Source organism: Astyanax mexicanus, chromosome 11, assembly GCF_023375975.1.
Source record: "Astyanax mexicanus isolate ESR-SI-001 chromosome 11, AstMex3_surface, whole genome shotgun sequence".
NCBI classification, from domain to species: Eukaryota; Metazoa; Chordata; class Actinopteri; order Characiformes; family Acestrorhamphidae; genus Astyanax; species Astyanax mexicanus.
The window spans coordinates 25,581,401-25,601,755 of NC_064418.1; the positions used below are offsets into that span (position 1 = coordinate 25,581,401).

Below are 20,355 nucleotides of genomic sequence, written 5' to 3' on the forward strand. Positions count from 1 at the left end.
AGGTAACAGGAATGAGTGTTGAGATTGACCTCTTCAGTCATATTTACAATAAGATCAAATATACAGAAAAACAAATCAGGGAACTAAAATTTGGTGTTCTCATGGTCTTCAGAAAAAACAATTGATGTCACTTCCTGTTGTAGATGTGACTGATGTAGAATGTTCCAGATCTTTCAGATGGGGTAATGTGTTACATTAACAGGAATGAGTGAAAACCAGGGATACAAAAATGTGTATTTTAAATTAAATATTATGTATTTATTTCGAAAAAATATTTTTAAAACATATTTGGGATTTGGACTCAACACAACAATGCAAAAAAAATACATTTCTGAAGGCTTTTAATAAATATATTTAATTATATATATATATTTAATTACATATCTTAGTTTTGCAATTAGGTTAATGTACACGACACTATGATTAATAAAAAAAATGCATTTTAAAGTTATTTCGTGTGCACTTTTATACATGTAATTTCCTGAGGACAGAAATAACACCGATTCTGAAACTTCACAGCGTTTCTCTTGTTCTCCGGGAGAAACGGTGTGTCCCTTATGGGCCACCGTACGTGTTGTGTGTGGTTCAACATGGCGCTGTCCGTGAGGATGAACGTGAGGGGTCTTTATCGCTTCATTCAGGGGATTTCTCCTCATAAGAGGCTCTTCTGCACCGAGCAGCCACCAAAAACACAGGTAGGGATTAATATCAGTCTAACAGGGGTTCTGGGGTGAGTGTTGTTTGTGTTAAAAGACTTTAAAGAGAGTCGCAGAATCTGGAGTTTCACCTTCACTGAGAACTGATGCTCATTCAGACCGAACACAGTTTAATTTACTGATAATTTACTAATAATTACTAATAATATTAATATATACTAATGAGCACAGCTGAACTCCACATTAGCGTGGTATTGATTAGTGTAAAACTCTGTAAAATGTATCAGTTAGATTAGATATTAGAGAGTTGAAGCGCTAATAAAACACTAATAAATACATTTTAACTGGTTGTATTTGAGTTAATTTGCAGTAACACGTGAACATTGTGGTTTAAACCACTTTTTGTTGTGGTCTTCGCACGGAAAACAAACTGAAAACTACATAATTGTATACAAACGTTCCTCAAAATAATGCCTGTACTCTTTATTGTATTATTGTAGTAGTTATGTCAGATATATATCTGTGTATATCTGACATATACCAGTTAAAAGTTTGGACACACCTCTTATGATTTTTAAATAATGTAACTTAAATTTATTGTAGACCTTAAATATATACAGAAACTCATTCAGAATTATTTTGTAAACAAAAAAAGGGTTAAACAAACTAGAATATGTTTATACTTTAGATTATTCTAAGTTGCCACGTTTATCTTTGAAGACAGATCTGCACACTCTTGGTATTTGCAGCGGGAATAGTTTTCTCAGTGTCTTGAACGTGTTCCTGGAGGTGCTGAACAATAGTTGCTGATTTTTCTACAAGCTGTGAAGCTCCAGCTCATCCCAAATCACCTTAAATCACCCATCTCAGTTGATCAGGTTTAGATCAGGGGATTGTGGAGGACGAACACTTGTTTTTTGTTTACTACGTAATTCCACGTGTCCATTAATTGTTTTCTATGTTCTGATTATTACTCTACGATGTAGAAAATATATTAATATATATAGCTGTATTCAGATGGTCTAGCACATCGTGGACATTGATCAAGATGGTTGGAAAACAGGCCATCCAGAAGAAAACATACTCTAGTTTGGTAGGCTAACTGGTTAACAAGCTTGTGACCAGCATAGTGTGTCTTGAATTTGGTTAATATGGTCATGATTGGTATTTTTGCTCATGCTGAGCTGATTGACCAGCTCAGTCCTGCTGGTTGAATAGCTTGGTCTAGCTGCTCAACCCGCTTGTTCAAGCTTGGGTTATTTGGGTACTCAATCTGTTTTTCAACAGGTTTGATCACGCACCTACTCCCCCCACTGCACAAACATCACTGCAGAAATCTCCCCATCTGGCACTACCAGCATGCTGCCCTACACCCACCCCTCCCTCTCTCAACCCAAAGTCACCCCACCAGACGGATCCTCTGCTGACACAAGCTCCAGCACTCAGCCCCCACAATCCAGCCTCACACTCACAACATCCCAGGTGAGATGTGCACTCAAGAAGATCAAGGTCAGAAAGGCTGCGGGTCCAGATGGCATCAGCTCAAGAGTTCTGAAGACCTGTGCCAACGAGTTGTGCACTGTGACCCAGTACATTTTTAACCTGAGCTTGAGGCTAGGGAGGGTTCCACAGCTGTGGAAAACATCCTGTGTGGTACCAATTCCAAAGACCCCGCATCCAAAAGACCTCAACAGCTACAGGCCAGTGGCACTTACATCTCACCTGATGAAGACCCTGGAGAGACTGCTCCTCATCCACCTTCGCCCCCTGGTGAATTCATCAATGGACCCACTTCAGTTTGCCTATCAACCTGGCATTGGAGTGGAAGATGCCATCATCCACCTGCTACACAGATCTCTGTCCCACCTGGAGAATGCTGGGAGTACTGTGAGAATCATGTTCTTTGATTTCTCCAGTGCTTTCAATACCATCCAACCCATGCTCCTGAAGGACAAGCTGGAGGTCACAGGATTGGACCATCACCTCACCACCTGGATTCTGGACTATCTTACTAACAGACCGCAGTATGTGAGGACGCAGGGCTGTCAGTCTGACATGGTCATCTGCAGCACGGGGGCTCCACAGGGAACAGTTCTTGCTCCTTTCTTGTTCACCCTCTACACTGCAGACTTCAAGTACAGCTCTGCCAGCTGCCACCTGCAAAAGTTCTCAGACGACTCTGCTATCGTCGGACTCATCAGTGATGGAGATGACAAGGAGTACAGAGAACTGACGCAGGACTTTGTGAAATGGTGCCAGAGGAACTGCCTGCAGATCAACGCAGGAAAAACCAAAGAGCTGGTGGTGGACTTCCGCAGGACCAAACACTCTCCTCCGGTGCCTGTGAACATCCAGGGCTCGGATATTGAGATAGTGAGGTCCTACAAGTACCTAGGTGTCCACCTTAACAACAAGCTGGACTGGACTGACAACACGGCTGCTCTCTACAGGAAAGGTCAGAGCAGACTGCATCTCCTGAGGAGACTCCGGTCCTTTGGCGTGCGGGGGACACTACTGAGGACCTTCTTTGATGCCGTGGTGGCATCAGCCATCTTTTATGGAGTGGTCTGCTGGGGCAGCAGCATCTCCACCGCTGACAGGAAGAGACTGGACAGAATCATCAGGAAGTCCAGCTCTGTCCTGGGGTGTCCTCTGGACCCAGTGGAGGTGGTGGGAAACAGGAGGATGAGGACTAAGCTTAACAACATGCTGAAGAACCTGTCCCATCCCATGCATCACTCTCTGACAGCACTGAGCAGCTCCTTCAGTACCCGGCTGCTGCACCCACGCTGTGTGAAGGAGAGATACCGCAGGTCCTTCGTTCCACACGCCATCAGACTTTACAACACACCGCGCTCCCAGTAAACACTAGTTTACTATCTCAGGACTTCATACAAACCTACATACTACTCAGTGTAGCTGTAATGCTCACCGTGTGCAATATCCATCTCACTACGGGTACTGTGATCATCATTTGTGCAATTTATTTAATGTGCAATATTTTTTTCTCACTTTTGTTTTTATCTATTATTTATTTGATATTTATTCACTGTTACTCTTGTGCAATAATACTGGTCCACCCTACCATAATCATATCTCTATGCACTAGATGTATATATATTTTTTCTTTTACTATATATAATTTTTTAAACTCTTTATGTATTTTCCTACAATAGGTTTTCTGTATATAGATTTATCATTATTTGTATTTACCTTTTCCTGACCTGTTTCTCTGTCCTTTACTCTGCACTGCTGTAACATGGTAAATTTCCCCATTGTGGGATTAATAAAGAATTATCTTATCTTATCTTATCTTACTAGTTGTCATGTACAGTAGATCTTCCTTGTATATACCCTGTGCTGGTTAAAATGTAAGCTGGTCAATCAGCTTAACCCGCTAGACAATCTTGAGCTGGTCATGCTGTTTTTTTTAGTAGGTTCTTTTGGTAACAGAAAAACAAATGTAAAACAAAATGTGTTTTTTTTTCCAGGGTATTCATGCTGTTTTAACTCAAAAACACCTCAATGTAATTTGCCTCGTAAGTGTCATGCATCGTTGCTAGCATTATGCTGAGAGATTTAGTGGATATCAAAAAGTAGCTTAGCACAATTTACATTTTTTAATGTAATTTTGTTGAGAGATGAGAAATCAGAGTTGTGTTGGTAGTTGGACAGATTTGTATCTTGCTACAAACTGCTACTAGGGTACAAGACAGCAAAAACTAGCAAAATTAAGATTTCACAAAGATAATGAGCAAATACCCAGGCAAGCGCTACCTTGGGGAAGCTGTACTGTTTGTAAAGTTTTCTTTAGTTTAACTTGTGCTTGTTTTTTCTTCACTTAATCTTCACATCTTCCATCTTCCATATGCAAAACAATATGAAAATATACTAAATACTAAATATATATATTGTTTATTTGATTAGAAATCATTAAATCATCAAAGTTGTTGCATTTACAGTTTAAAAAAACTCTAGTTACTTTTCAACAAGATTTCAGAGTTGTAAAATTATAGTAAACATATACATTTTTAAATTATATTTTGTACCAAAAAAGTATGTGGTCACTGTTCAAATAAATGTATCTCCAGTTAAATTTGATCACAACAATTTTTTTTTACAATGTGAGAATATTTAAAAAGCTAAAGAACTAATGAATACAGTTACATTAAAGTTGGGGGGCTTTTTGCTGCCTTCTATGGACAGATTTGTATCCTGTTATCAGTTTCTGGGGCAAAATGTCAGGGTCTAGAATATGTACTGCTGGTGGTTCTAATATAACAGAACATAGTAGGCACAATTAGAAGCTTTAGTACATATAAGTTATTTTTGGGGTTCTCTTGCAAGAGCTATGTTTGGTTTTAAGTTGATATTTGAAGGTGATAAATGATTCTGCTGTATAAGCACTCACAGAGCAAGATCATTCCACCACTCTGATCTCAGGACAGAGAATAACTTCTCATCTCTCATGCATCCTGAAAGATGATGGGTCAAACCAAGTACCTAAAGCAAAGAAGGCTCTTGGTACAGACTGTAGGCTAGCATCAGAGTTTTATATCTAATGTGAACGGCTACTAGAGGTCAGCGAGGGATACGCAGCAATGGAATGACCTGGTTAAAGGTTAAAGACCATTCAAGTTGTTGCATTCTGGATCAGTTTCAGGGGTCTTATGGTACACAAAGGGAGACCAGCCAGGAGTGAGTTACAGTAGTGTTGAGTTGGCCTGGGTGGCCTGCATAGAGAGAAATGTTGTGTGAACATGGTGAATGGAAAAAAATAACCCTCTTTACATTAGCTTACTACAAGATAATGTATATATTTCTTTCTGTTACCTAAGTTACTAGCTTTTTAAGCAGCAACGATCTGTTTGTTCTCCCATTTTGTGGGGAGGGTGGGGTTAAGGAAACTTTCTGGTGGGCCAAATCAAACATCCCTGTGGGTAACACTTTCAGTAGTCCCGCTCTATGCATATCTGCCCTGGTCTGTGGCTACAGGCACTACGAATGTGTTAGTCTGCAAAAGAATCTGCAAAGAATATCTCTTTCATCTCATGATTGAGGACAGTAAATCTATCTGTGCACTTGAAAACAGTTTTGCGAAACATCATAACTTGAAAAAAAATGAAACATTAGACTTTAATAACACAAACACTGCATGTTTATTAGCATTGCAGGACATTTGTATATTGCAAAATTTGCCATTTGTCTATCACCTTGGGGTCCTCTTAAAACTCTTGAGACTGGATATCCATGCAGTACTGTTTCATTTCAAGTCAATCATCTTTTATTGTCATTTCATCTCTGTACAGATACTTAATTGTTATCCTCCATGGCCACACTGTAACATGAAACTGTGGAATATTGAAAATTAAGAAAGAAAGCAGGAGAGTCAATGAAACAGTTGTTTTCTTTTATATTTGGTTTATCTTCTTTTTGTTTTCATGAAGAAAAATTACTTTCGTAATTTAACAATCCCCATCCGCCCCATTCCGATGTTTACCCAGTACTTTGGGAATCTGTTTAATGGCAGTTGGCAGCCATTATTGCCTATTTATTTTTGTGAGCTATTGTGAGTTAATAAATATTAAGAGAACCTTAGTGTATGTATATGTATATTACACTATAAGAGTGAATGCTTACTGGATGTGCAGTTTATCTAATTATAAAGCATTTAGTGTGGGGTGGGGGGGGGGGGGGGGGTCAGTACATTCAATTTATTAAGATGAATTCTCACTGGCTTAATCTTTCCCATTAGGGAAAGTCAACTAGTCTAATTATTTTTCTGATTAGTTGAATATTATTTTTCTGATTAGTCAATGACTATTTCTGCCATGCCCTCCACCTCTGCGTCCTGTGGGTAAGCCTCTTGTTCCTGCAATGCATTTAGTTAATTTTTCCTCCAATGCATCCAATTAATGCATGAATTTTTGTTTCTATTTAAGGTCCAGTTAAGGAATAATGTATACTAAGGAATTCTTAAAACTAGTGTACAAGACAACAAAAACTAAGATAATGAGCAAATAATGCCGCAGCCGCTAACTTGAGGAAGCTGTAGACTGTAAAGTTTTCTTTAGTTTAACTTCTGCTTTTTTCTTCACTTAATCTTCACATCTTCCATCTTCCATATGCAAATACAATATAAAAAATATACTAAAAATACGAAATATATATATTGTTTATTTGATTATTATAAATCATTAAAACATCAAAGTTGTTGCGTTTACAACTTAAAAAACTCTTGATTCAGCAAGATTTCTGAGTTTTAAAATTATAGTAGAATATATATTTTTTAATTACATTGTGGATCATAAAGTATGTACTGTCCAAATAAATGTATCTCCAGTTAAATTTGATCACAACAGTTTCCTTTTACAATGTGAGAATATTTAAAAAGCTGAAGAACTACTGAATAAAATTACATTAAAGTTAGGAGGCTTTTACCTTCTTCTATGAAGTTACCACTAGTAGATACATGTTATTTAGGGAATAGAAAGATTAAATATCTTTCATTACTTGTTGCATTCTAACATTTGTGCAGTAAATCAGCCTGGCCTGCCCTATCTCAGTGATCTCATCACCTTCCCAGCATCCTGTGCTGCTCTAAAACCTTATTTCTAACAGAGCGCTGTGTTGATATGTTAAAAAAAGGGTTGTCAGCAGAATGCTGTATCATTGTGCCTAATTTCTCTTTCTAAATCGGTCCCTTGCGTCCATGCGCAGTGCACCATGTGTGTATTGATTAAACTGTTAATTAATCCTATAGCCCCCCAGATACTTGTAACAATCGCAACTGTGACTAAGTACAACAATGACCCTAATTACTGACCCGCATGTGTGCTATGGAGCATTTAAAGTCCACCTCTGCTGCTCTGCCATGTCCCTGTGTGTGTGTGTGTGTGTGTGTGTGTGTGATTGACGAGCTGAGTTTAGCTGATGGCTGCCTCATGCTTGGCGAGGTGGAATGTGCGCTGACCGCCAGCCCGTCTGTGTTTTGTTAGCTAAAGGCAGTGTGTCACCAGGGATGGCGGAGAGGTGTGCGCCGTGACGGCAGGGCGAAGGCTGCGCGGATCTAGTGGCAAGTCCCAGTAAAACCTCAAAACCATCTCGGCACCCCTTCATTACCAGCAACAACTTTAGGAATGAGGTGTTGGTTTTCATTTGTTTTAATTTTCTCCAAATGTGAGCCACCCAACACAAACGTGAACATTCACAATGCCTGGAGGTGTGATGTGCGTCAAAACACTGAGGGTAGTCTTGGCAGGCAGAGTTATGAAAAGACATTTTAGCCACGCTGTGCTAAACGCTGAGGTGAGCAATGTGCTCCTTGTGTGTGAGCGTGCCACACTGCAAATTCGCGGTAATCAGATTTGTGATGTAAATAAACCTTATTTGTGGGAAGAATGTGGAATTGACACACCGGCTTAGTTTTAGCTTCAGAAGACTTGCAGCAGTTACAGCACAGAGACACTGTTTCTGTTGTGAAGGTGTTAATAACGCTGTAATGACTTGATCAGATTTTAAAGATCAATAATGATTTTGAAAATCAAATTCATGATTATGGAATTACAGTGTTATGGCTATCAGAGCTGCTGAAATCTGTGCACTGGTGATTCTTCAATTCAGGGGCCCTGCTTTATTTTAGAAAAATAAAAATAATATTAAAGTTTGTTTTAATTATTTACAATAAAATGTAAAGAGCCAAGACTGAATCGTTTGATTTATTTTAGGGATACACCAAATATTTGTTAGTTATTTAATAAAAGATTTATTAAGAAAATCCTTAAATATGAGGTCAGCAAAATTAGGTACATTTTTCGATCAAAACATAGTCAAACAAATATTAAAATATCTAAATTCTCCAAATAGATAATTCCATCTGAAAAAAGAAAACATATTTGAGTGTGTCAGTGTGTTCTAAAGAAAATAAATACTTTATCATTTTTATAACATTATAAATTCCTCAAATTATTACAACAATTATTTGGACAAAAGTGTATTTAGGCTATTTTATTTATTCAATGATGAAAAAATAGCAACATGATTAAAATACCTACACCTTTTTTTGATATTAAGTCTTTTACACAGATGATTTTTGTTTCCACCAAAAATTTTGATTTTGGTACAATTCTACTTTTTTTGCAGAGTGACATTGCGGAAAGTGTGATGTCAAGTAGTTAACAGACTTCGTTTTGTCCTTTACATTGTATTTTCTAGAATGCTCTACTGATATAGTATGACTGGAAACAGAAAATATTAGTATAAAGAAGTATTACCATTACAATTAGTTGTGTGTTAGTAATGATGTGTGTGTGTGTGTGTGTGTGTGACCCTGGGTCGTGAATTTCCTAACACTACTCAACAGCTAGTATTACTTTCAATGCGCTTGTGTTATTTTTATTTTTTTATTTTTTTTTTTTTGGGGGGGGGGGGTGGGCAATAATGGGATAAATGATAATGACACTGAAATAATCAATATTTAAATGCACACACTGCTTGTCTAATCCTTGTGAAGGTGTGGAAAGAGCATATTTCACCAGCGTTGAGCAGCAGAACTGTCATCTGAATTGATGAAGCTGTGGAAGTGATAATCCAACATCCTGAACTTATTAGCTTTCTTTTGGCAGGATGCAATCAAATCCATGCTGCATTGCTCTAAAATCTGTTAGAAAGACTTAGTTAAAGAGTAGAGACATGTACTCAGACAAAGGAACATAAACCTTTTTTTTTAAATACAGATAAATGAACTGGTGTCCATTACTTTTATCCATATAGTGTAAATATAGTCTTTCCCTTCAGTCTTTGTTTAATTGGTTATGACATAAAGATGTGTTTGGTTTTTTAAAAGTTCCTTAAAGAAGCCTATATTTTTGCAGTATTGATGGTGATGTTGGGGACTGTACTATATTGTTCAAAAATACACACACAAAAAAAATAAAACACTGAGATGGGCTGATATAATTATTTATTATTGTTTCAAAGACTGGACTGTTTACTATGGTCTCGAGCGAGTATGTTGTATTGTATGGCAGTGGGCCTCAGTGGGCTCAGGCTGTGTGATAAAACATGACGTTCCCTATCCGGTCCTTAATCGCCTGTGGTCTTAATGGCTGATATCAGTCATCCCGGCCCTGCGCCTTCACGAAGAGGAAGCAGCTCTTAATTCTCCATGAGCTCCAAATGCGCTAGCTCTCATGTCGGCTAAAGCCATTAACCCAACTCCCAGCACCACACAGGAGAGGTAAGAAGAGGAAGGGAGGCGTACATGCGCCAGGTCTTATTATATTAATTCATTACAGGATTTGTTTTTAGATGTCAGTTAAGCACTTTAAGTCACCCTCGCTCAGTGTAATTAGGTTCATCACACCAAAGAACGAATGAAGCCATCGCCTTCGAAACATCCCCGGACTTTTTCAGAGGGCTCATTATTTTTTGGTCATCTGGTCGCAGTGCTCTGGTTCTGAGCTCCTGTGGAGTACTGGTCGAGTCTTGCGTCATCCTCCATGCAGGCTTTTGCTTTCAGAAAATCTGACGTTTTTAATTAAATTGAAGTGGGCTATCTGGTATCGCACTTTTGGGCTGGACTTAAGTCAACAGTTACTGCTTGTGCTGGAGGAAATTAGAGGGAGTGAGGGACTGAGCTGTGGGGAAGAGGAATGAAGAGAGAAAGAAAGAAAGAAAGAGAGAGAGAATGTTGGCCTGAGCCGTGCCTGAGTGTTACCATAATTATATATTGATAAATTTATGAGGTGTGTGCAGGTTATTTCTGCTTCGTTGTGAATTTTATGTGGTTAATGTGTTATTAGTAGGCTTGCGCCTCGGCCTTTTCCCATCAGAGTTAAAAAGAAAAGCCGACTGACGTGGCTGGAAATATTAAGTGATTACGTTCTGTGTAATTTTTACAAGTCATCTGTGTTAAACTGTCTGATGGGCTGTGCTTAGAGGTGAGGAACGGCCATTAGGTCACAGTTTGCTTTTCTGAGTAAATTATGGATATCATGAGGACAAATAAAGCAAAATGTTATGTAATGTAAGAAATAAAATCTAAATCGTAACTGAGAATTTTAGAGCTTTTAGAGCTAAATTAAAAACCTCTGGAATAAAATCAAGAGGAAGATGGATGATCACAAGCCATCAAACCAAGATAAACTGCTTGAATTTTTGCACCAGGAGTGGCATAAAGTAATCCAAAAGCAGTGTGTAAGATGTGTGAAAACTATGATTAAAAAAACAGGGTTATTCCACCAAATATTGATTTCTGAACTCTTTTTTTAATGAATTTGAACTTGTTTTCTTTGCATTATTTGAGGTCTGAACGCTTTGCATCGTTTGTTATTTCAGCCATTTCTCATTTTCTGCAAATAAATGCTCTAAATTATAATATTTTTATTTGGAATTTTGGAGAAATGTTATCCGTAGTTTATAGAATAAAACAACAACATTTTAGTGAAACATATAAATAGCAAAATCAGAGAAACTTATTCAAAAACTGAAGTGGTCTCTTATTTTTTTCCATATAATATTAATATAATATTTTATATTATTTTATTTATTTTTAACAATATCACCCAGCCGTAATCCACATAGTTCTTTCACTTCAAATGGCAGTTCTGTTTCTTTCAGGTTGTCAACAATACGCATTCCTAACACAATTTGTATTTATGGCAGTGGTGTAAAAGCGAATTACACTCCCTAACTGTTGAGGGTAGCAAAACGTAGCGAATATACCAGTTTTCACTAACAACATAACTACATAATTAGTCCTGTTCTGTTGGAATAAGTGCAGTGCTGTATAAAGTAAATTGGGAGAAATGGTCACATATTGTGTATTAATAATAATTATTATTATATTTAACCATTCATCAGCATTGTCCCTGTACCACATGATCTGTATTATAGCTTTATGCTTGTTTTTTAGTAATTGATCTGATTTCTTGTGTATAACATAATGTAAATATAAAAATAATATAAATGCACGTATTAAACTTAAAAGATAAGGCATATAATATGTCATGGCTAAATTAGGACTTTTACAATAGCAAAATGTGTTGTAGGGATACCAAACTAAATTATAGAAAGAAACGCTGATCATTGTTCAGTCACCCATTGTATCTAACTGAACACAGAAAAAATGCTTTTGTGGAGTCTTAGTTTTAGTTTTAAATGCTAAAACGAAACTGTTTTAAATGCAAGTAAAATACAATGTCAACCTGCTGCTAACTTATTCGAGTAAATAATTGTAGTATTGAAGTATTGAAAGTTGAAAGTATTGTTTTCCAAATTTCAGCACAGCAAGCATATTGAGCTGTATTGTAAAGTGACCAGTGCTGGGTGGATGGTATAGTAATAAAAGTCACTGGTGCTAAGCAGCTCGAGCTTTTCTTCAGGACCTTGGCCCTGTGGGCTTGTGGAGCAGCGGTGCGTACTGGTGCGCCTGTCCCGGCCTGGTTATTTTTGGAGGGCTTGCCGTCCTGTTGTGCTGGGAGCGCTGTTTTTGAAGGGACTCCAGCACCATTAATCAGGCCGGGGACCCCACGGTGTGAGAGGGCCCCCAGCCCTGGCTCTCCACACTGCGCGTTTCTGTTCCTCTGCCTTCTCTCTCCGCACAGTGTGAAGCGTAGAGGAACCTCATCAATCTCACCTGTCCGAAACGTCAACCACAGATTTAATCAAACGCTCCGTCTCCCACTCCCCCTCCTTCCCCTCGGCACCTCCAGAGCGCCGCCCTCCTTCCCTCAAATACCTCCACTCTCCCTCGCTCGGCCGCCTCTTCCTCGGCCTTGCAGCTCGTGCTTTCTTTGCCTCTTTTTTCCCCTCTCTCCAAGCCGGTTCTCTTTCATTCTTCCCTCTCTGTTTTTATTTTAGGTCATTCGCACTTTGCCTCAAGCTGAGTGTATTTCAATACAGAGAAAACACACAATCCCCACTGTATCTCCCCTTTTAAGAGCAGGGCTAGGTACACTAAATACGATTTCCTGCTCAATACCTCACTAAAGCAGGGCCCTGCTGGTAGCCTGGTCTAAGGGGCTGAGAGAGAGCGAGGGAGACGGAGGGTCGGGGTAGAGGAGTGGCAGGCCAGAGGCCCGTGTTTCTGCTGTTCAGCGTGATGTCTGTTTTAATAGGGTGCGTGGAGCTGCACTGACTGACGCGCTAACAGTGGGTTCTGTGTGTGTGAGGCTTGCTGGGGGACAGATGGATTGTAGCGGCCGCATCAGTGGTGCCGTTCAGACACACTCTTTAGCTCCCTCTCTCGCCCCTCTCTCTGAGGAACCCCTGCAGAGGTGGACAGGCGTGGAAGGTGGCGTGGGGAAGTGTTGAAATTGGCTTGCTGTCTCCACCGGAATGCTGAAGTCCACTCCAGGCTGTCCGGAAAGTCAAACCCTGGCCTTATAGGTCATGAATCGCTTTTACAAAAAGTAGTGAAATGGTTTATGCTCTGTTGCAATTTATTTACTCTACTTATGTAGTTTAGATCTATCTTTAGATGCTTTTTTTAGCTAATTAAATTGTGTAGGTTTTTAGACTGTTTTCATGGTCATTTAATTTTATGTATATATAGAGCTCTGGGAAAAATGTATGGGTTTACGTTTTAGTATATATAGGTGTATTCATAGGTATATGTTTGAGTAAAATGAACATAGCTGTTTTATTCTATAAACTATAGACAACAGAAAGCAAGTTCATGTTTATAAAGTTTTAAGAGTTCAGAAATCAATATTTAGTGGAAGACGTTTTCATGAATCGTGGCATGATCTCCTCCACACACTGCTTTTGGATAACTTTATGCCACTCCTGGTGCAAAAAATGTTGTTTTATTCTATAAACTACAGACAACATTTCTCCCAAATTCCAAATAGAAATATTATAATTTAGAGCATTTATTTGCAGAAAATGAGAAATGGCTGAAATAACAAAAGATGCAGAGCTTTCATACCTCAAATAATGCAAAGAAAACAAGTTTATATTCATAAAAAAAGTTTAAGAGTACAGAAATCAATATTTGGTAGAATAACCCTTGTTTTTACACAGTTTTCATGCATCTTGGCATGTTTTCCTCCAACAGTCTTACATACTTCTTTTGGATAACTTTATGCCACTCCTGGTGGCTTGTGATGATCCATCTTCCTCCTGATTATATTCCAGAGGTTTTCAATTTGGGAAAATCAAAGAAACTCATAATTTTTAAGTGGTGTCTTATTTTTTTTTCCAGAGCTGCATCTTAGCTTCAAAAGTGTTTGGCTTTCTTTGAATGTTTATTAATGTATATGTATTTAAAGAGCAGCCCAAACCAGTAATAATAATAATAATAATAATAAAAAAAATAAAATAAATAAATATTATTATTATTATTATTATCGTTATTATTATTTAATAATTATTAATTAATAACAGTTAATTCACTGTATTTGTGCATCTTTGCATGCATGCACCGTGATACACACTCTAGACTGACATTTGTTGTTATTTGTGGACTACTGATTTGAAGCAACTATTTTAAAGTGGGCTGAATGTTCCCTTATTTAGGTTTATTTAGCATAAAAAAGGTGAATAAGTGGACAGGCCGAAAAAATAGATACATTTTTTGGTATTAATTATTCAGTCATATTGTGCTGTATTGTTATGTCTGCTGGGATGTGTTTAATTTATTAAAAGTTATTACAATTTGGAAAAATTTGATCAGAATAAATATAGGGTCAATTTATATTTATGCAATGATGAAGAAAATGGCAATAAATGCACTTATTGGTGAGTAATGAAGCCCTTCACTTCCCTGCATTATTTTTTTTTATTGTGGTGGATCTTTTGTTTTTGGTTTATTTGACCATTCCTTTCACTGATGTTCTGTCTGCAGTAGTGATGCACTAAAATTTAAATTTGTGGCTCTTTTTTTTTTTTTTTTTTTTTTTTTTTTTTTTTTCATTTTCTCCAATTTTCTCCCATTTTCTTCCCAATTTACAAGGCCAATTACCTAACCCACTCATTAAGATTCCCCCTCTCACTAGTTATGTCCCAACACCAGGAGGGTGAAGACTAGCACATGCCTGCTCTGATACATCAGCTCACAGTCGCCTTGTGCTGATCGACATCACCCTTTGGAGTGATGAGGGGAGAGAGCGCCATCTACCCACCCAGAGAGAGCAAGGCCAACTGTGCTCTCTCTGGGCTCTGGCAGCTGATGGCAAACTACATGAACGGGATTCGAACTAGCTATCTAGGTATCTAGATATCTCCCAATCATAGTGAAATGGCCTTAGTCTAATGAACCACTATATATGGATTTGATCATATCATATATTATATCAATACGTGCTCTCAGATATCAATATTTTTATTAAAACATTGCGACTGTAGGTATTACTGCTTCATTACTCCAGGTGGTGGCAGTAATCAAATAAATTGGTTAAACCTGCTTTGGAAAAAAATGTTGTTAAATTTTGTAAAACTGACACCAGAAATTCATAATTTGTTGAATATTGCTGAATTGAACACAAATAAACGTGTTGCTGGACACAGGCTACTGTGTGGTCTCTCCTGTAGCCAACTGTACATCATGTGTATCAGCTTGTATTACACACACAGGCTAAATATCCCAAGAAAGTGTATGTGAGTGTGAAAACATGTATTGAAAGTGTATATAACCTTCAGAGCTGTTAGCATTGGTGTCACATACACGCACACACACACACACACACGCATTGTATAGGCTAATGTATACACCACATGTTGGATGTGGATGAAGAGATCTTTCGTCACCTTGGCTGCTCTGTGGTACAGCAGTGTTGTGGCTGTCAGTGTAAAATATGAGGAGAGAACACCCAAAGTTACTGTTCCTGCTGTGTGTCGTCAGGAACAGGCAGAGAGGAAGTAAGTGTTTCATACAGTCACAAGGTCGAGCAGGAGGATGGAAACGTGGGACTCTGCTATGTAGAGAATATTGCCAGTAGGACTGTCAGAATAATTACTTTATCGACATATCGTACAATATATTGGCATGACCTCAGTCATTTTGCAGACACATCTTTCATACCGCAGAAAGACTGTTTTTAAAGATGAGCATTTAATTTGTGTAGGATATAGTTTTTTAGATATTCAAAATCAAATGTTAATTAAGCTCTGTTAATTAAGAGATTACTTCAGTTTCTGAATCAGTTTTTATGATTTTGCTATTTATAGGTTTATGTTTAAGTAAAATGAACATTACAGAAAACATTTCTCCCAAATTTCAAATAAAAATATTGTCATTTAGAACATTTATTTGCAGAAAATAAGAAATGGCTGAAATAAAAAAGATGCAGAGCTTTCAGACATCAAATAATGTGAAGAAAACAAGTTCATATTTATTAAGTTTTAAGAGTTCAAAAATCAATATTTGGTGGAATAACACTAGTTTTTAATCACAGTTTTCATGCATCTTAGCAAATTCTCTTCCACCAGTCTTACACACTGCTTTTGGATAACCTTATGCCACTCCTAGTGTAAAAATCTAAGCTGAATGGCTTGTGATCATTCATCTTCCTCTTGATTATATTCCAGAGGTTTTAAATTTGGTAAAATCAAGGAAACTTTATTAGAGTATTTTCTCATATTACCATAAGTTAAAATTTTGCATAAATATCTTTAATTATTGTAACACAATTTAGGGCAATATCGCCCTTCTCAATTCAAGATGTGATTTTTTTTTTTTTGCATTATAGCAAGCTTTCTTCATCTCATCCTTGATTGATTTCTGTAGTAATGTGTATTTTAATGATGATGGAAGGTGTGAGAAGCAGTGTTATGATAGGAGTGTTTGAAACAGGCAGTTTGTTGATAACTATAAGGAGGTGTGAACATAAAGTACTGAGAGAGGTATTGTAAGTGTAACTGAGCTGATAAGAAAGGTAAGGTGTAGAATTTGGCAGGGTTTTCTGAAGGAATGTGAGTTTCCATTAGCAGCTGACCTGCTCCCTGTGTGATTAACACCTGGCAGTTTAGCCAATGTCCTTAGACAGGTCAGTGATTACGAGTGACTCTCTGGTTCTGTTTAGGAGCAGCATTAGGAGTAGCCTACAACACCACCCTGGTTCTAGAAAAGAACCCCTAACACTCGTTCCCTCAGGAGCCCCTCCTGCCTGTTTCAGACATTCCTCGGCGTGGGTAGGTGTGAGGTGTGACGAGTTTGATTATTCCTTCGGTAGTTGAGGTTTGCGTTGTTTCAGCTTATGTGTGATTGTCTCGAATGACACCATTAGCATGTCTGAGAGGCTAATGGCCGCCTGAAGGGGAAAGGGGAACATGCGTTTGGTGTGTCAGCGCGAGGTGAGAACACACATGAGCCAGACTCAGACTGTATGCCCTAAAATCACTGCTGACACCTCTGGGAGGCCCTCTGCATCCGGGCAACTGCGCAATCATTACTCACTCAGTCATAGCATAAATACCCTGTTCCTTCCTACAGGCCAGCCCGTTAATAACTCTGCTTTAGTTGATATATGCTGAGAGACCCAGACTAGCCTTGAGCCACAGTAACCTCAGATCAGGCAGTAATCTTACTCTTAGAAGAGGCACCACAACAACAATTAATGCAGAATCATGTAGCCGTTATGTGCTAATGATTAGATGCAATCTTACTGTCCCACGAGTGAAAAAAAAAAAAAAAGAATATGTTACTGGATTTCCTTAACATAAAAGGCTGTGATTAAGGCTGTGGGATCATGGATGGATTCATGAATTCATTATTTAAATCAGCAAAATTAGGCAAAAGGTAGTTACCTGGTCCAGTTTGCTTTTTTGTTTAAAACTGGAGTGCACTGACTATCAAGCAAGTAACAGAAGCTTGATGTATCTAAGCTGGAGCTGGTCGGTATGACCAAAAATGTATATCTCAGAATTTTTCAAGATTCTGACGATTTGATGGTATATCACAATATTTTTATTTTATCCTATTTGTATATGTATATTTTTCTGTTAGGAGTCCATATAATATAAAACACTTCGGCATTGAATTAAGGCTTTGAGTACTATTGGTTACTATTTACTTCGTCCCACAAACGTATACAATATCTGAAGAAATCAGACTCAATTATCAAAAAACAGCTGAAAAATATAAACAATAGACCTTAGAAAGAGATATGCCAACAACTTTAACAAGGCTTGCTTTTTAAATAGTTCCATAAATACTATAAATGGACCTGAAATACTCAATTTTTAAGTATTTAAAAGAGATATTTTACAAAAGCTATATTGCACAAGTAAGACACAAGTTTAAAATAAATTTACAATGTTTTTCTGAAGCCATCAGATGCATAACAGTATTAAAATCAGCCACAATGCCCTTCTCTCTCTAGTTAACAAATAAATTCAGTTCAGCGTGCATTCAAATTATCATTAAAGCTTCAGTATTAATATATTTAAAGGGCTATAGTTAATTTCTTGTATGCAGAGTTTTAGGGAGTTTTATCTCTTGTGCTAAATAAATAACTCTGCACTCAGGACAGATTCTGGGCTCGGCTGGGGCAAGAGGGGGACGTTTGTCCGAGCTGTGGATCGATTGTGCTATTCCATTTCTTTCATTCCAGTCACTGCAGTGTGTTAGCTCGTTATGCTAACTGGCTAGCGTATTCTAGTGAGTTGTGTGCTTCTTTTGCGGCGCTGTTCTACACTGTGTGCTTCTACATGGTGCTCCACAGTGCCTCTAGCGGTATGGCGGTGTGTAAAAAATGCATACTGGTTCAAAATTCCCCTCCGGTATAAGGTATTGTGTGCTTTAATGTTGTGTATGTTAATCACATACTACAGTACTAATAAGTCTTCATAAAGAATGATACAGCAGCTTGATGCACCCTGGATTGTCCCAAAAAAGCCAGTGCTCTAAAAATACACACTCTGGAGTTTTAGTTCATGTCGTAGCCAGATAGCTACCTGTCTTAAATAAAAATACTCACTGCTTTAATAACAAAGCTGCACACAGATCACTGAGTTTGAATCCAAGACTCTTTTAAAATGGATTTCAAGGCTTTCAAAGCTCTGTAGCAATCTAATCAATCCAATGCTCCACCTACTTAACCAGTTCACTTTGCTCGCTTTCCATAGCTGCAGCAAACTGTTTTAATGCTGTTGTGTTCTATACCTGCCAACCCAGAGCATGGAAATGGGACTGGGGGACTGACGGGTTTTGCAGGTGCAGAGGGCAAAACACAAACAGATTTCCGTTGTGTAACACACTTCAAATGAGATCACAAAAATATATCCGTCAACCACTGATAACCTGACCAAAAAAAACATCAAAAACTTTTATAATAAAACTGGCTTTCATAAGAACCGCTGCAGGAAAGAAAGAGTAAGTCTTACCTCTGTTGCTCAGGATCAGTTCATCAAAGTTACCAGCCTCAGAATCTATACGTTGACAGGATTCCAGGTAAGAGCCCACCTGAATTAGTATTTTGGTTTGTTAAACACTTTTAAGTTGCTACGATTCCAAACTTTTTACTGGTATTATACATCTTTAGAATATTGAAATGAGATCTGGCAAATCTGCACATTTACCTTTTTAAAAAAAATAGTCTTGTAATATATATATATATATATATATATATATATATATATATATATATATTGTGTTTCTATCAGTGTATCTCATATGTCTACTTGTAGACTAATGTGTGCTTATTTTAGGTATATTTGGATGTTGGATGCTTATTTAGCTAGGTACGCTTTGCTGTGTAGTCTGTATGACAATAGAGTTTACTTTGGCTTTGAGATTCTTTATTGGGGCATTCTTGCTAAGGAGACCTATCCATCTAAAATGAAGACACTATAGTTAGACCTAATGCTGCTCCAGTTGCTCCAGTTGCTCCGGTTTCTCTCCTCCTCTGAACATGGAAAAAAGCGGAGAACCTCTCTCCCAGTGCACAGGCTTTAAAACCAGGCTTTTGTTTTACTTCTCCTAATGCTCTGATATGCGTTACAGGTTTACGATGTTTGTGCTGCTGATTTCTCTCTTTCATTGCTTTGGGCAGGACTGCTACTGTGACTGTTCGCCCTGGACGGCTTAGCTCATAAAGCTCTCTCATTGGATGGCAGTGTAGTATGGAGTGTTTTCATTGGCCAGGGAGCTGTTCCGCTCTAGCACTCCCTCACCCTGCGGGACACTCTGAAGTGTGAGACATGCTTTAGATTTATCGTTTTGATAACAGCCATAAAACTTAGTGCAGACCTCTTTTCTCCTCCCGTGCCTCCTCACTATTAGCCAGAGAAACTGCAGGTGCCTCCTCACTCACTTCCCCCTCTCCTCCTGACTTCCTGCACTCTCAGCACTCTTCTTTTCTCCACTGTCCTTTTTCTTCTGTCATATTTATCTCCCTTATCTCCATCCTATGGGAGTGTTCCTAATCCCTCCTGCTCTGCTGTAACTGATACTTGAAATCCTTTTAATAATTCAACTTATTACAGTAGTTTTGAAACACAAAACACCCAGTCTTATTAAAAAACAGTGTTTCTTGCAAAGATTTGGACGTTCCTGGTCATAATCTAAGTTAATGTAAATTGTAAAGTAATAAAAATGTGAACTGTACTCCAAAAGGCCCATTCTCAATAAACTGTTTCTTTTGGCGCTGAGTTAGTACCCTCAACAGTACATTATATCTTCAGTTCCTTCATTAAAGCGATACATTTCTACTATATTCCTTTGCAAGTGTTTTTTCCCTACTTTAAGGAACACAGT

At 38.0% G+C, this 20,355-nt stretch overlaps 1 protein-coding gene across 1 annotated transcript in view; it reads left to right on the plus strand.

Annotated features, from left to right (window-relative positions):
• The first annotated feature begins 555 nt into the window (after nt 1–555).
• wars2 (tryptophanyl tRNA synthetase 2, mitochondrial) overlaps nt 556–20,355 on the plus strand; it is a 37,325-nt gene continuing 17,525 nt past the window's right edge. Inside the window, exon 1 of the mRNA XM_007255606.4 lies at nt 556–695. Within this exon, the coding sequence (XP_007255668.3) occupies nt 558–695 (138 nt within the window). The 5' untranslated portion in view covers nt 556–557. The remainder of the gene's footprint in view (nt 696–20,355) is intronic.